Here is a 17,432-nt window from a genome sequence, read left to right as displayed (position 1 = left end):
GCCGAAGGGAACCTGGAGGCAGTGGCGGAGTATTCGCGCACGCTCACCGAGCAGAAGGAGCAGCTGGTGGAGGTGGGTGGGGGTCAGCAGCATAGGGGGAACTCTTGCTCGCATGGAAAGTTGCAGTCAGTGTTTTATTTGTCTGACTCATTGTTTTAATGCTGTGTAGCAGATGCCTGAGTACATACAGGTATATTCTCCATGTCTTGGCACCTCTTGTGAAAACACATCAAAAGTTTTACATTAAGATAAGATAAGATAAGATAAGATAGTCTTTATTGATCTCACAATGGAGAAATTCACTCGTCACATCGGCTCATACAAGAAGGTGCATTCAGTTATATACAGTGAATCTTCATATATACAATGGATCAAAAAGAATACCAAAAAATACAAAAAGAAATAGGAATGGGCATATGATGTCTTATTTACATTCATAGTGGTCTATATATATATAAACATATATATATACATATACATATATCTATACGCCTACATAGATACGTACCTACACATATATATGTGCATATACATTCGTGTATACATTTGTACATACATACATACATGTGTACTGACATATGTTCAGGTGTTGATAGCAGCAGATTAAATGTATCTTTATCTTTAAATGTATCTTTTAAAAAATAGTAAGTAATTCCACAAAAATATGAATGTATCTGTAATATTTTTGTAATCCGTGCACAGATTAGTGTTTTTTTGATGGGTAGTCCATGACTCCCTGGTTTGCTACGGTAGTAATCAGCAGGCTTCATAACCCACGTTTTTTGTTCTTGTTCCTGAGCATCTGAATTAGTTAGGCGCTGCAAAACCCAGTTCAGCATGCGGCACCCCGAAAAAAGAAATTCGGGGTGCCGCATGCTGTAGCGTTGGACACGGCGCCCAGTTTGCACGGCCAGTTTTTCCGTTTTGGGGTAATCATTTTCTCCCATAGGGCCAGCTTTTCCCCCTAATAAATGAAACCATGCATTTATTTTTTTACTTAGATTGTCTTCTTCAGATTATACATTGTTTTATGATCCCAAGCTTTTACGTTGAACTCTTTTTCACAGCATTGTACGTAATTTGTCACACACTGGTTTTAAATTGCAACACACTACGGTTTTGTTACATAGGAAGAGCTAAAATATTTTTTATATATGTCCTTATTTCTGAAGCTTCAGAACTGAAATATTGCTTGCTTACGTTGTGTCACTAATATACTATTTAATGATGATAAATGAAGAGAGTTAATCTGTTGTCGTCTGTTTCCAGACGTGCCGGCTGTTGTGCCACGTGTCTGGGACGGAGCCATTAGAGATTACCTGCATACATGCTGAGGAGACCTTTCACGTCATTGGTCCACAGGTAGAGTAGACACATTTCTCTGTGCATACAGTCGCTTCTCAGCCTAATAACTTGGTATGTGAGTGGCACCAACAGTAGGTGGAAACTTCTGACAAAAGTTACAAAAACTGTCGTCTGTATTGAGACAATAATTAGCACATTTAACACTTGACGGGTGAACTCAAACGGTCACATATTGCCTTGAATGTAAAAAGTAACCCTTTAAACGAGATGACGCAGAGGAAAGGAAGCTGGTATATTTCCTGTCTCCTCTGTGTACCTTCTTTAGCTGGAATCCATTCAGAACATGATGTCCCGAATCTGATTATATTTGCTCTTGAAAACCACTCGTGGCAGTAATTATCCAGCAGTGTGGAATGTTCCCGTCCCACGGTGCTAATGTCAGGCCCCACACGACTCTGCAGTAATGACTCGGCTCCAAAGTCCAAGGGTCGCCCAATCAATAACGCCGCGGTACAGGCCAGGGTGGTGATATCTCTGTCCGTGTCCGTCCAGGCTAATGCAGGGGTGGCCCACAGGGTAATTGGCAATTAGATGCAACACACTAGGCGACGGATGTGTGCTGATGTGTGCAGGTAATGGGTGTAACCATACATGCAGCGCAGGAGACGTGACAAGGCACATTGTGGGTTAAAGAGACTGAGATGAGACTTTAACATTATTAATAAGAATCAGAATCTTACGGGGTTTTTTTTTGTGTGTTTGTTGTTTTTTTTTAATTAAATAATCTTTCGCCAGGGCTGGTCCAAGATTGTATCGGGTCGTAAGCAGAGCTTAATGTGGGGCCACTCTTCCTGTCGAGAACACCGCCACCACTAACAGCGTTTTATACAGATTTGGGGAAATCTGGGAGAGGGAGCCAAGTTTGAATAACTGAGCTTAATATCAATCAGAAATAATTGGCTATTACTCGCTGTACTGCATTTGTGAATAAACTGAGCTCAAACACAAAGAAAGGATCAAACTTGTATCAACAGATCGGAACTACGTTAACACAACAATCGAACAATGGTTTCACTGTTATAGAGTCAACTTGCAGGTTCCTTTAAATCTTAGGTTTAAAACCTTTTATCTATGCTAAAATCATATATAAAATAAAATGCTAATCAGATTTAACAGTACTCTTGTCCTCAGTAAACAAATATGAAAATTTGAATCCGTGCTCTGTGTTAAATTTCAACATTTATAGGAGGCCCCTGTTCGTTTGAGGTCCATAGGCAGTGGCTTAGCTTGCTTATGCCTTGGGCTGGCTCTGGGTTTCCCAAACCACAAATTATATTTTCCAGAATCCATTTTCAGTGTAGAAATTTACATTTCATGTATGAACAGTTGAAATATTTTAGATTTTAACTTAGAGATGATCAAGTGGTCTCAAGCTTCCCTAAACAAAGACTGTGTGAAGAAGTGCGTAATTCAGTGGTGTGAATCTTTCGGCAAATTCAAAATCTACAGGCTAATAAAGAGGATTGTCTCTTTTCTGTGTTTTGGTCAGCTCTGCCCGTTAGCTATTTTGTATTTTATAGAATTAGAAATACTGTAGGGCAGGCTGTGAATGGTGCACCACTAAAACGTTGTTAGCTGAAGTCTTTAGGCAGCCAAGGTGTACAGCAATAGTTTTTGTGCTGAGCTCACAGGTTTTGTGTGTCCGATGTTGCCCTTTGTCAAAACTGTATATTTTCTACCTCAAATATTAAATTATATTGAGCACCCAAGATACTGACCAGGTAGAAGTAGTGGGAGCTTCTTTGATGCTAAATTAACCATACCAATGATTGAAGTTGGATTGCACTTTGAAAGACAGATGACCTCAACATTGGAAACATCTTCATCTTTTTAATATCACAAAATTTTGTGGCATGAAATGCTGTAAGATCCATTGATAATGCCCCCTTTAGGTTGAAAAATCCAGGCGTGACTGTAAATTGTAAATATGTTTCAGATACTTTGCTTGCCGAGTTTGCACACACTCGTTCTAACCGATTTAGGATGATTTGGTGAGTTCCTCCTATTGACTGGTGTGATCCTCACTGATCAAAGTTGGGTTTTATGAAGCTTCACCAGTCCATTGTGATAGGTGAATTTTGATTTGTCTTCAAAAACCTTAATATCAGAAGACATGGATTTTATAAAAGATATATATTTTCTCTATCTTTCTTGCCTTGAGCCATCATTAGTTATTCATAACAGGTGAAGCTCTGTGTGAAGATAATCCTAATTTAAAAATGCCATTACTTCCAAATCTGGATTGCTCAATACCAGATAGAAGTCGACAGCTCAATAAATAAAACACCAACACTGCACGCCACTCAGCTTTTCTTGACACTGAACATTTGCTCCCTGATAAAGTAGCAGCCTCAATGAACCACAGGCATGTCTTTGTAAAAAGAAAAAAAAAAACAGCATCCTTCAACTTTTGAGTCTTTGTCACTCAGTTACTGCTTCCACAATGAAGAGTTTGTTCAGCTGCCCAACAAGGTATTCAGTTCAAATTAATTTAGAAAGCACCAATTCATAACACACGTCATTTCAAGGCACTTTACAAAGTCAAATTCAGTCAAATCATACAGACAGGTTGGCTTTCTATTTAAGGGAATTCTCATACCTAGCATGCATGTAGCGACGGTGGAGAGGAACATTTCCTTTCTGTACATATGGTGTGTTCACTGCACAGAGAAGGATTGTATTTTTGAGTTTAGATCTGATCAGTCATCAGATCAATTACAAAAATCTGATGATTCAGACGGATTAAGCTAAAAAAAACATAATAGAAAAGCTGCCCCACATTTTGTCTTGTGATTCCTCCTTATCTTACATCCCACTTCTTCCCTTTTTTTTTTTCTTTTTTTTTTTTTTTTTTTGTTCAGATCATCTCAGCTGCCCAGACACTGGCCCTTCACCCATCCAGTAAGATTGCTAAAGAGAACCTGGAGGTGTTCTGTGAGGCCTGGGACTCCCAGCTCTGTGACATGGCTCTGCTGCTCAAAGAGATCAATGACGTCTTTGAAGGAAGACGAGGTTCGTTTCATTAATGATCAGTGTGAACAGACAAATATACTGTTTGCAGAAACCTGTATTTGAATTTGCAGAATCTGTTGGCAATTAAGCTTTTCCTGCTCAAAGTTTTTCTCTTTTGGGTCCATATTTTAATCCATCTTTTTCTATTATAGCCTCTCCAAATACAGTTAAAATTGTATAAAAGCAAACAAAATCAATAGCCAAATTAAATCAGTACAACTTAAATCTTAACAGCTCTAATCTAAAGACTGATCAACATTTAATACATTTTGGTCTTGCATACCTGCTGGTTAAATCTGTAGTTTTCCCCAGTGACTAAATCTCATGACTGCAGCTTCTGATCTTTCACTTTGATTCTCTTTTAGCTTTAATGAATACAACTCTCCGTTAAAGCTCAGATGAATCATCCTGTCCTTGAAAAATCTTTCAGAAATATTAATGAGAGTTGCAAGCATTGCAAGCAGTGTGAACATATCTTCAGACTGAATCATCACATGACGTGGGAAGTATTTTGTAAAAGAGCTATCGTCACTGCCATTGAACCCCTATGCATTAACTGCATCTCTTCTCTGCGTGTCTTCATTTATTGTTCGGGCAGTACGGTAATCTGAATTTTTCCAAATAATACATCAAGAGAAGATTCAGTGCTGGGGAAAAATATTGTCCCCTTTCTTGAGTTTTCTTTGCTTTTTTGATGCAAATTAACATTTCAGATCTTCACATAAACGTTTATTTCAGATAGATTTTAATAAGCTCACATACGTGTAGTCAAATAATATATATATATATATATATATATATGTGTGTGTGTGTGTATGTGTGTGTATATATATATGTGTGTGTATAGATATATATATGTATGTATATATATATATATATATATATATATATATATATATATATATATATATGTATATATTTATGTATGTATGTGTGTGTATATATATGTATGTGTGTATATATATATGTGTATATGTGTATATATGTATATATATATATGTATATATATATATGTATATGTGTATATGTGTATATATATATGTATATATATATATATATATATATATATGTGTATGTTCTTGAATGTCTTTAGTTGTGTTGGTTGCTTCTTTATAGACATTATTGCCTGCTTCATGTTGTCAGACAGTGGCTTTTTGGTTTCACAGTTCAGACGACACTCAGATTGTGGGTAGTGAAATTTAACAAAAAATGCATTTAATCATAGTTCTCTTCATAATTTACAAGGGGAAGGTTTGGCCAGGTTTGTATGCGTTGCTTTTTTTCCTCTTTTTTAAAAAAGAAATTATAATGTGAAGCCTCTTTTTTAAATTTACTCATAATAAAATTTGTTTGCTGATCTGAAATATTTACAAGCTAAATAAAATGCAAAAACTGGATACATTTAAAGGAACAACAGAATTGTACAGCACTGTATAGGGCTGTGCATAAAAATTGATACAAGGATCAATATCAGTGTTTTTAAAATCTATTCAGTATCGATATTCTGGCTTTCAATATCGATACACCTCCCAACCCCTAGGGGGCGTCATTACAGCGTGCCATTACTGTTCACAGCGAGGAAGTGCAAGTGAGACCAGTTTGCGGAATGGCCAACAGGATTTTAGAGGCGCCTTTATCCCTAAAATCAGACGTTTGGGCACATTTTTGGTTTCTGTGTTCCTGTTAATATATCATTGTTCAATAAATTGAACATAAATATATAATTTGGCTAGTTTTGTTGATTGAATGACTTTGAGCATTAATTTGCAAGTAATAAATATCGATATTGGAGTCAAATCAAATCAAGCTGATCTATATCGAGAATTGTATTGAATCGTGAGCTATTGAGAATCGTATCGAATCGGCTCATCCTAGATGATACCCAGTCTTAGCACTGTATTTACGCAGATATTGAAATCTGCACATTTTACCAGAGGCACAAGGAGGACAACTCTTTGCAGGCTAGAAACTGACATAAACCAGGTTATAGAATGAGGCGTCTGGGGATCATCATCAAGCCAAATTGGTGTCTTAAAATGTTTTATAGACACTATAAAGATTTTTCTTCTCATTGTCTTTTTTATTATCAACCTGGCAATAAACTTCTTAAAGTTAGATAAAAAATGTGTAAAAGATAAAGAGTGATTAAAATATATTAAATTCCATTACTATAATTGCTTTCCATTCGTAATAGCAGTATCTTTATCATGTAACTCATATTTGAATCTTCGGTCAAAATTAAAATATAAAATAATCACTATAAATCTCTTCTTCTAGGTGACAAAAGGCCCTATTTGTCTCTTCCAAGACCTGGGGTGTGTACACCACTATCCATCTTTAAAAAATGCTTTACCCTGATGCTGTGGTTTGTTGCCTTCTGATTAATAACACCATGTTTTTTTTTGTTTTTTTCCCCCACAGAAACACTCAGCTAATCTGAAGACTGCCAAGGCTGTCAAGTTGGATGCAGAGGTAGCACTCACTGCATGCTACAATTAATCACATCATGTCTTCTAGCGTGTTCTAGCAGCAGTATATTCATCACCAGGAGGCTTTGTCCCACTGTCTTGGAGATGAATAACGTTTTTTTTTTTCACAATGCGTAGCAAATTTTGCTTAGCTGCATTTTACCAGTGGATGCGTCAGGAAGTCTATTAGAGGCCATCTAAGTGTGCAAACAAGTAAGGATTTGCTTTTTTCCAGCATAACCTCCGTTACGCTGTGTGTTTCTCTGCGGGTGCAGGAGCAGACGAGCATGGCCAAACTGGGACTGGAGCTCCGTCTGCTCTCGTCAGATGTGGACTCCGAGGTAGAGAAATGGGAGGAGCAGGAACACGACATTGTGCGGCAGAGCCAGAGCCTCGCCAGCATGGCGTACAACATGTACCTGTTCACAAGGTAGCCAACACTACAAGTACATAGAGCAGTCCCCAGTTTTATTGGGACCCTCGGAAAAGATGTGTGACAATCCCTAAAAGTTATGTTTTAGTCAAACAGGAAATGTCCTTTTTTCATATATTATACAATGGAGCTAAACATTCCGGAAAGCCAAGCATACGGTTGCAAAATGAAACTACGCGTATGCAAAAGGAAGTTCTTTTTCAAAATTTCCGACCCATCGAAAGATGCGAATTTGCGAAAACAAACAGCAGCAGCAGCAGCATGGCATGTCTACTGACAGCTTGCATGATGATGGGAAAGTGTGTTTACACTCTCCTTGGTGCAGTTTGTACGTCACTTCCAGACATCCGGTTCAGTTAATAATGGCCACACTCAGGATTGCTTATAGTGTTCTATCGCAAATGTTTGGGGGGTGGGGGGGGGGGGGGTGGTCAGGAGGTTATTATGTAGCATGTGTAAATTAGGGATGCACCAATATGTTATAATAACAATTCAGCATGCTTTTCATGAAAATTGTTGCATATTTACGTTTGACTTTAAATTCAGTAGTTCACTGAATGGTTTAGGAAAACTCTATATGCTCGAAATGATAAAAAAATATGTTTTTATGAAAATCATTTGTTACAATTATTTGGCCATATTTACCAATCCCAAAGTTATGTACCTGAAACATTTTTTTAAATATATTTATCTCTTTTAATCTGATCAGAGTGTGTTGGCATCCTTGCTGTTAATTCTCTGCAAAAGCCCCAAAGACCCATTTTGCAAAAACCATAGCATTCATTCTTGTGTAATATTTCACAAGGTGGTTGAGCACAGAGTTTTGCCCAGAGTCCTGCGTCATACGTACCCATCACAAACCAACTGAAACAAAGTCCTCTTTATTTCTTCATCACGTTAACACCCATTTGAAGGGGATACAAGACCACCATAGATAGAAAGCAGTGTAACAGCAGCCTTAGCTTATCTGACTGAGTCCCTCTCTTTTCTTCTAAAAACAACAACCTTATAACACAAGATTGTTTTCACCGTTCAATCTATGTGGTCCCATATTTTAACATGATGTTCTACTACCGATTAAGGTGAATTTAATCTGTTTAGGTGGTTCTTTTGTACATTTTTACAAGGGTTGCAGATGCATTAGGAGTTTTCTGCATTTGGAGTTTGCTGAACTGGTTGGATCCTTTTCAAAGTTGTACATTGCAAAAGAAAAGAAAACACTCCTCTAAGCAGCCACATGAATCTCTTCAGATGCTTGGAGTTAATGAGATCCTCAAGCCCCGAGCTATCAATCTTTACAAAGCAAATTTTGAGGGCCGGAAAGTGGTGACACAATATTAGGATTATAGCGATTTGTTTACACTTTTTGTCGACGGCACCGAATGCAGTTTGTCCTTGTCCATCTCTCTAATCCATGTTATTATTTTTATTAATGAATCCCCAGAGGGGAGGGGCTGTTGAAGACGACACTGGATCTTTTTCATCAAGCCGAGGTAATATCCACATCCTCTAATCTCCCCAGCTCCCCTCCTCTTGTCCCCACCCCCTCCACCCTCAATTTATTGAAGTTGTTGACGGATTGCATGTGCCGTTTCACCAAACGGAGGACGCAGATCAATAGGTCTGGAGACGCACATAGCTATTCATTCATTAACCCCTTTCAGATCCGATGACGAATACACGTCAGCGTTGCTGGAAATGGGATGCAGAAGCTTCCTAGCTGTGTGGGAGAGACGGGGCGATGCAGCTCTGTGAGACAGGGTGTGCATCCTATTGAGCTTAGATCATTGCCGGGAACGTAGAGTCATTTGTAAAATCACAGCGCGGCATATAGCACAGGATTAAATCAGTTTGGGATGAAAAGAGATAAAAGAGAAGGAGAAATGAGCATAGCATACATACAGCTAAGAGGAGCTGAGCTTTTTAAGATGTGGCGATTGTGCTTCCTTGGTGCTGTTGACAAGCTTTTTGGTGCAAAGTTCAAAGAGATGCATGTTTTCTTATGTTGGTGTGTTTTTTCAACTTATTCCTATAAGGTTCTGTCTGAAGAGGGGCTTCAGCTTTGTTCATCTCTTCGCAAATTTTCCTCTCAGGTAAATATCTGCTCATGGTGCAAATCATACTTTGACCACAGAGAGTTGATTTTTTTTTTCTTTATGTGAATGTCGTTTTATACATTGTATGTGCCTCGTTTGGCTTAAATTGTCCTTTTTTTTCCCAGTGCTGCTTCTATGATAAATAACATCTGCTGTGTTCTGCATGAGGAATACAATGCATGACCTTCCTCCCACCAGTTTTCAGACTTTAAGCACAATAATCCTGGAGTCAAATGCTCCTAAAGATCAGATCTGAGCCATGCAATGTACCACTAGCCTCGTGAGACCATCCTGATCTCGCAAGCTTTCAAGGTTTCACTCGCAGATCAGTCTGGCTACCCTCCGTTGAAGAAAATTTGGAGCCGTTCACCAAACGAACGTCCAATCAGCGTTGGCTTTGAGGCGGGTTGAGGTGTGACGCAACGAGAAGCGCGACAGTTCAGTCTAAACAACATGGCGGCTTCAGCCGATAAAACTAGCGTTAGCGGGGCTATCGAGCAAGTTTTATCGGAATTACGGAGTATTTCTTTGCTGAGCTAATGAGCCTTTACCTGCAGCAGCAAGAGTAGCTTGGCTTGTGGTTGTGTTTTCGTCGTCGCTCTGTTACGAGTGACGACGAATCTGATTGGTCTATTTGGCCCGTCTATCACCAACATAGGCCAATCAGCTAACCAGTATTTTCGCCCCTTCCCAAAATTACTTCAACGGAAGGTTTCCAGATGGATATGCGGAGCAAATCTATCTGGCGGAGTCAGGTAAATGTACCACATCTAAAACTCACAATTAACATGAGATGTTACAACCATACACCATTTAAAGTCCCCCCCACATTATTATTGTCAACATCATTTAATTCAAGGTAGAATTAACTTTTTAGAAAAAATGTCTTTAATTGATTCTACATTATCTTTGCATGGGTATACCGAAAGAAAATTACAAACACTTAATTAAAAAACAAAGCAACTTACAAATGTATTGCAGCCCTGTAGAAGAGATGTGTACAAACTCTTAAAATAAAGTTGTTGTTTTTTTATGAATAAATAAATAAGTTTTATTTTATTGCAGTCGCAAAATCTCACAATTATTTTTGAAAAATCCAACCCTAGATCTTACATTTATTCAGTCAGAAAGTCATATTCCACCCGAATGCCACAATTAGATGCAACCCTAGTCCTTTAAAATGGTTGTAAATGTAATATTAATATGCAGTTTACAACCTAGGTTTCAAGTTGATCGGTTTCTAGTGACTTTGAATTAATAATTCATAACTTTCAGTTTTCCTAGGGAATGCACATGACATGACACAGGGGCCAATTTCTAATTGCCTCTTTTCAAAATGATAAAAGCAAGAGAGCATCTAAAGCTGGTTTATTGAGCTTTATAAGACAGCAGGGAATGTTGAGCAAACAAAAGCTACTAGACAAATTGACCCAAAGCTATAATTAAACAATAATAATAATTAAATCTAATAATTAAAATCTTCCAAACCTCACTCTTAAATAACTAATATAAAAAAAATCTGTTTGAGATTATGGTACTGCAGCAAAGGATATATCAATTTAAGGATTTGTATTTGTATTTATTGTGCGTTAATAAAGGGTGAGGGCGCTGTATGGAAAAATAACAGATATAATGGGATTTTAAAATCACCATCACCAAAGAGAAATTGTTTAAATAGCTGTGAAAACTTGTAAATTGCTGGTTAGTAATCATAGGAATTAATGGGTTGCTTTAATTCCAATAAAGATTTTAAAATACATTGTGACATGACATTTTTTAGAATAAAATAAAAATATAAAGAGATTTTTTTCATTGATAGTTTTTATTATTTTATTGACACCTGTCTTATTTCCTATTAGAAACAAACTTCTTGGTTAAATGAACATCATTTTAATTCTAAATCTGCCTATGGGTGAATAATTTTATAAATGTTTCAGCCCCTAAGAACAGCTGTTTTCATATCTGCTGTGGAAGGTGGAGATCCTGAACAGAGGTTTCCAATCTTTCCTTTGTAAATTTTCCAATCATAAATTTGTCCCAATTTTCAGAGGAACTTCATGTGAACTTCTCAAATAAAAATACAAACTTGGTTGTTATTGACCATTGTGTATACCGGGTCAAAAACACACTATCTCTATAGAAGGGTGTAAAGTTGGTGTGCCACAGGGGTCAGTTCTTGGGAAAAACCTTAATGCTCCTAACTGGACAAAAAAATCTCAATATTTCATGCTTGGTATTTATGTAACAGTGTTGTTACTTTTAAAAGTATCAGCAGAAATCTGACTAGAAGAAGATAACTCAAAAAATACTAAAGAGATACATACAGTATGTTGCATGGCTTGTTGATATAGCTTAAAAATAAAATCTCAGATTTTATCATCCCAAATCTGATTAATCATTTTTTCCCTCCTTTTCGTTTCACAAAAATGTATTATTTTTAAAACCTGCTTTTATTTCACGCATTTGGCCTGCGAGTTGACCTGAATTCTAAGTACAACTAAATACAAGCGTTTAAACATGCTTGTGAAACAAGATGGCTGCCGTGCCATTGGAAACAAAGACAATATAACTAAATGTTTGCGGCTAGCGGTATTACACAATGAGCTAAGAACAGGCTTCACTTCACTTGTGTAACTTCAAACTAACTTTAAAAAAAATTATTGATAAATTAAAGTGCCTCATCGTATGGCAAAAAAGTTTCCTCGTTACAATACTTTTATAATATGTTTTCCTGAACATATATTTGGCATTGCATGCTATTTTCACCATGGAAGCCCAATGAGTGCATTGGCAAAATAGAATCCAAAAAATAAATTCTAAAAATGAAATCTTAATAAATTGCATTTGGAATTTATTGATTTAAATTGATTTATCACCAAGCCCAGTCCTAATATGTTGTTTCCTTACTGTTATATTCCAAAATACTCCAGTTGTGTAGGCTAGTTCAGCTACTTGGGGAAAAGCTTCTTCTAAACAGGGTGGGATGCTTCTAACCTCTCACTCTTTCACCCCCCCCCCCCCCCTCCTTCACCCAGTCTGGCATGCCTGCTTATTGGGTCCACCTTATAAATCACACTACAAGAGCAGGAAATTAAGGCTGTCACACACCTCTTCTCCTCCTGAGAGCAGAGATCCCACAACAAACACAACCTCAGTGGCTTCCTTCCTCTCGCCCCCTCGGCCAACTCCTTCCCCGCCGTCCTCCGGGTTCATTTAAATGCCTCGTTTTGACAGCCTTTAAAGACTGTCATTTGTCAATGCAGCACATGTGGGTGTGCATGTCTGAGCACGTGTGGATGTGAAGAGGGGATGACATGTGTTTGACTCTGGAAAAAAAAAAAAAAATCATAATCAGGGGGCCCAGCTCTTGAAGGCGCCTGCCACTTCCTGATAAATTACACGACGCATGGTGTTGCCGATGGAGCTTCCACACTCACAATAGTCCTTCTCAAGCCAAAACCGGTGTTTGCTTTTGCCTGTGAAAAAAAAAAAAGGTCAAAACAGGCATGTAAGCGAAGCAGATCCATGGCTCCTGTGACAGAGATCTGGGGATTAACCCGGCTGCTTTAGCAGACTAAAGCAGGAGTTTGTGGCTGTTGCTGATGGGTTTGAGCAACCACTCCTGATTTTAATCCTTTTTATGATGCCTGATTTTTTTTCTGGAAAGAGCGCTGTAAATTCAGACATGAATCCTGTCTTCTTGTGGAAAATCTCTGCAGTTCTAAAGAACATCTCTCTCTCTCTCTCTCACTCTCGCATACCCTTCCACTGTGTTTGTCTCACTCTCGCTGTTCCAGCTGGTTGATGAGGAAAAGTCCGTGGTGATCACAGAAATGGAGAAACTGGTGGCATTGTGCCAACAGCTGCAGATGGGGGCCAAAACTCCCGTACAGGGCAAGACTGCCACCTTCCAGAAGGTAACCACACTACACCTGTTTGGGTTTTTACTCTGATTTTATAGTTGTTGTTTTGTTTTTTCCCAGGAAATAGGCACGAAGTTCACAGCATTGCTATTAAACAGGTTCTACAGCATTATTTGTGGCTGCACTATAAGTAAAAAAACATCTAATTGATGGATTGGACGAAGAATAATATTGGGGACAAGTACAACATTGCTTTAAATAAATAAAACTGTTGAATTAATATTTGTATATATAATAATTTTAGGTATAATAAATACATTAAATAAAAATATCAGTATTTATGTAACAGTGTACTTTATGAAATACAGAGTTACCTAATTTAATGTGTAAACATTTAATTAAAACTTGAATTCTTTAAAAGATTTCTAGCTTTTATTTAGTTATTTTTTTTTATTTCCTGTGTAACAGTCTATCGTGAACTAATTAAACCAGTAAGTATGCTTTTGAAATAGACCCTGACATCTGATTGGTTAACCTGTGCAGTGGCCTAACGTCTATAACAGTGTTAGCCACAGGTTGCTTTCTAAAGCTTAACATTAAGAAAAATTCCAGTTGTGCCGCAATACATGACTATGAAAAAGGAAATACCAAGAATAATTATAGCATTACATTTTGATTGGTCGTTTCCATATTTTATGAATTATGTAGGCCTTTGCATTATATACATTTTGGTAACTTTAATATTTATAGATTATTGTATTTATTTAATGAATCTAAGTATTTCCAATTTGATGTCAGTTGTGATGTATAAAAATGTTTTATTTAATGCCTTCTTTGTATAATAAGTTGCTCCACATTGTATCAAGCAGTGTAGAGTTTACATTTAGTTTCAGGACGACATAAACATTAAATCCTTTGTTTGTTTGCCTACTTTATACATATTTTTCAACATTATAAAGTAATGCTGCTTAAGCTTTTATTAGATAGAGAAAAATAAGTTCACATTGCTGCAGAGGAATGTTTGAATGAATACATAGACTCATGGCATATGCTGTATTTTCTCAGAAGCATAAATTCTGTCTTCGTATGCTCAAGAACAAGGAAAAGTGTGAACTGACTTATCTGAATTATAACAAAGAGAGTTGGGGAAACTTTTTTCTCTTTTTAATTGTGTGACGTACAATTCTGTTTCTTTGTAGGTGGACTCAAACATTCAGACAACCAGAAACATCATGACTGTGGTGTTCTCTCTCCTCCCTGTTTGTAACAAGCTAATTAAAAAGGTAACTTCCACGTTCTTCACTAAATGACTGGATTTAATGAGATGGCTGGATTTCCATAACCTGACTCTCGCCAGATGGATTTAGTTCCGCAGAGCTCCACACATCCATCTGGAATCGCTCCATTGAAGATGTATTTCAGAAGGAGAGGCCTTACCAAAAATCCTTACACGATTGGATAAATCACTTGTCCGTCATCTTTACTGACGCGCTACTTCAACCACTCACATTGGAACCAACATCAAAGCCAAAACCATCGTTTCCACCCCCTGACGATCCTGATAGGCTCGTCCATTTTATGTGGTATTGAAATCCCTCCCAATGACAGCGAGTCCAGATGGATGGGTGGAGCCGCTTAGAGCTTGGCGGAACTACATCCATCTGGCGGGGGTCATGTTAGGATTTTTACACTTTTTCCTAAATTTACTAAATGATTTTAGCCCTATCACGAGGCTCTGTCCATTTATCTTCTACTGTCCCAAAGATACCTTTCTCTTTACTTTCATCCTCAGTGCTTTCTCCTCATTCACGCTCTCATCCTCATCACTACCCCTTTTCCTGAAAGTCTTCCTGCAGATCATCTCCATCACTTCCTAATCCTACTTGTTTTAAGAGCATTTTGGTGAACTATTCCCTTGGTAATAGTGCAGTTCATGGTAGCACTTTGGTATGGTGTGTTCAAAGATTTGAAAAAAAGATTGGAATTTTACTATCCCTATGGCCAATATGAAAACCAATCAATCCTTATTGCTAGACAAAATATTGTGCATCTCTGATAGAAATCTTACCATTAATGTAATCTTCAATGCAAAATTTCCTATTGTACTATCAGACTGTATGTGCTGTTTGGTACTAATTATGTTCTCTGAGACGTTACTTAAGATCTTATGTTCCAGTTGCAGAGTACTTAGAAATCAAACGTTAATGTTTTGTGGATAAGGGTTGATTCAATGGAGTTATAACTCAGTTATAACACCTAACCTACAGCAACTCGAGCCTCATTTTAGCTCTTTACCAACTGAATTTCATAATTTCCTTACAGCTTAAATGTTTTAGTACAAGATGTCAAAATTAGGACCCTTAAAAGTCTGTGACAAAGCTATGAAATTGTTGTGGTTTATAAAGACCGACATGGCGCCAACTGCTTGAAAACTGTCAGCTTTTCTTCCCGTCTAATTAATTCTTCATCTTGTTGACTTTGCAGTACAAGTCAGAGAGGACGAGCCTCAGTTCCCTGCAGGACTGGGGGGACCGACAGGATGCGTCCACACCAGTCAAAGAGGAGGGGGCTCTAAGTAGCAAAAACACAAACGGCTTCGGAGTCAAATCCCTGGAGCAGCACATGGCCGGCCTCAACCTCCTGGAGAGCAAATAATCCAGGAGACCGTCTCCTTTTTTTTTTTTTCCCTCCCATTGTGGTCAGATCAACACATAGCCAACCTTACCTCTGTGAAATTATCCCACCATCCCCTCCAACCACTGCAGGGTGGACCTTGAACTGCGGGGCAAAGATGGCCGCCTTCGGGTCAGATACTAGATTGTGTTTGACATGCAGGGGACGAATCTGAAGGCGTGCGAAGAAAGAAACGCAAACCGAAGCTTTTTATGTCCACTTTATCTAGCTATCTGAAGCACTAGTCGACAACACGGAGACAATCAGCCAACACGCATCGAGCCTTCAAATGAAAAAGATTTGACTCAAATTTGATTCACAGGGTTCCTTCCACATTTATTTCAAAATGTCATACATTTCCAAACTTAATACTGTTTTCAGGATTTTCATATAACATTCTGGAAATTTCCAGGAAACATAAAGAGTTAGGTCTTTTCATTTAAAGCTCCCAAAATACCATGCACACCAAAATGTTGGAATTGCCCACTAATTTTCTGTGTGGGATAAATCATGTTGATTCTTTATTTGGTATCTGGACATCATCATACTAATTTTACTTCAAAATCTTTAACTCTTGGACTTGTCAAATACAGACTGACGTGTCCTACACTGAAGCGGAATATTTAAAGCACAATTTGTTTACTTTGGTACCTTGATTCTGATGTAAAGTTCAGTGTACTAAAGTCCAAAAAAAAAATATTTAGTGGGCCTTCTTCAATGTTTTGAATGAGTTTGCATTCAGTTAAGTCACAAACCAAAATCATAATGACTAAAATGATAAAATCAAGATGTCAACAATCTAATCAAAGATAAAGCATGTCATTGAAATATCAATGTATAATCCGCACCATTTTAAGCATTACTGAAGTTTTGCCTTAAGAAAATCTTAGAACAGTAAAGTAGGAAATCCAAAAAAAAAAAATTCCCCCCTCGTTCCATACTTATCCACACCCCTAATATGCTACAAGCAGATTTTGTCGTTTCCCAGTCCGCGTTGGGACCCTGTTTCAGTCAGGAGAGGACTTCACTTGATTCTTGGCTCAGCCACAGACCTGTCGTCACTACGTGCCTGTGTGTGCCGAGCCCCGTTGTTTTGTGGTGTGCTGTAAACGTGTTGCACAAGCATGGTGGTAACATGTGTAACTGCCATAACCTCACTTGGACATGTATTTTCCAAGCAGATCACATTAAAAAAAAAGGAAATCATAGTATATTTGCCATAGCATTTACTATAGAACATTCCCTGTGTGCCATGTTAATAGGAACAAATGTTTCATGCCAAATGACTGAAAAACTCTTACGTTTTCCAGCATTATTAGAGAAAGTATTTTTTTCATTTGACAGTGACAAAAAAACAAAAACAAAAAAACAGCTGACCATTCATGCTGCTGAGAAATCAGGATCTTATTTTAAAGCACGTTGAGTGAAACCAAATCATCTTCTGTCAGGGTTAGGAGTTCTGAACGGGCATCGAACGGATCCTTGAAGTGTACTTGTTACGAAGACCATCAGTGTGAAGCTG

At 37.8% G+C, this 17,432-nt stretch overlaps 1 protein-coding gene across 2 annotated transcripts in view; it reads left to right on the top strand.

Annotated features, from left to right (window-relative positions):
- ctnnal1 (catenin (cadherin-associated protein), alpha-like 1) overlaps positions 1–17,098 on the top strand; it is an 84,629-nt gene extending 67,531 nt beyond the window's left edge. For both annotated transcript variants that reach the window (XM_012878884.3, XM_012878883.3), the window contains exons 9-19: positions 1–72; positions 1,270–1,362; positions 4,227–4,377; positions 6,655–6,692; positions 6,799–6,849; positions 7,121–7,275; positions 8,723–8,771; positions 9,315–9,371; positions 13,172–13,291; positions 14,437–14,520; positions 15,722–17,098. The exon at positions 1–72 is cut by the window's left edge and continues 87 nt beyond it. In XM_012878884.3, the coding sequence (XP_012734338.2) occupies positions 1–72; positions 1,270–1,362; positions 4,227–4,377; positions 6,655–6,692; positions 6,799–6,849; positions 7,121–7,275; positions 8,723–8,771; positions 9,315–9,371; positions 13,172–13,291; positions 14,437–14,520; positions 15,722–15,892 (1,041 nt within the window). In that variant the 3' untranslated portion in view covers positions 15,893–17,098. The remainder of the gene's footprint in view (positions 73–1,269; positions 1,363–4,226; positions 4,378–6,654; positions 6,693–6,798; positions 6,850–7,120; positions 7,276–8,722; positions 8,772–9,314; positions 9,372–13,171; positions 13,292–14,436; positions 14,521–15,721) is intronic.
- Positions 17,099–17,432: the final 334 nt, after the last annotated feature.

This window comes from Fundulus heteroclitus, chromosome 13, assembly GCF_011125445.2.
Source record: "Fundulus heteroclitus isolate FHET01 chromosome 13, MU-UCD_Fhet_4.1, whole genome shotgun sequence".
Classification (NCBI taxonomy): domain Eukaryota; kingdom Metazoa; phylum Chordata; class Actinopteri; order Cyprinodontiformes; family Fundulidae; genus Fundulus; species Fundulus heteroclitus.
The sequence above is the reverse complement of the archived record's forward strand: the minus strand, read 5'-3'. Positions and strand labels throughout refer to the sequence as shown.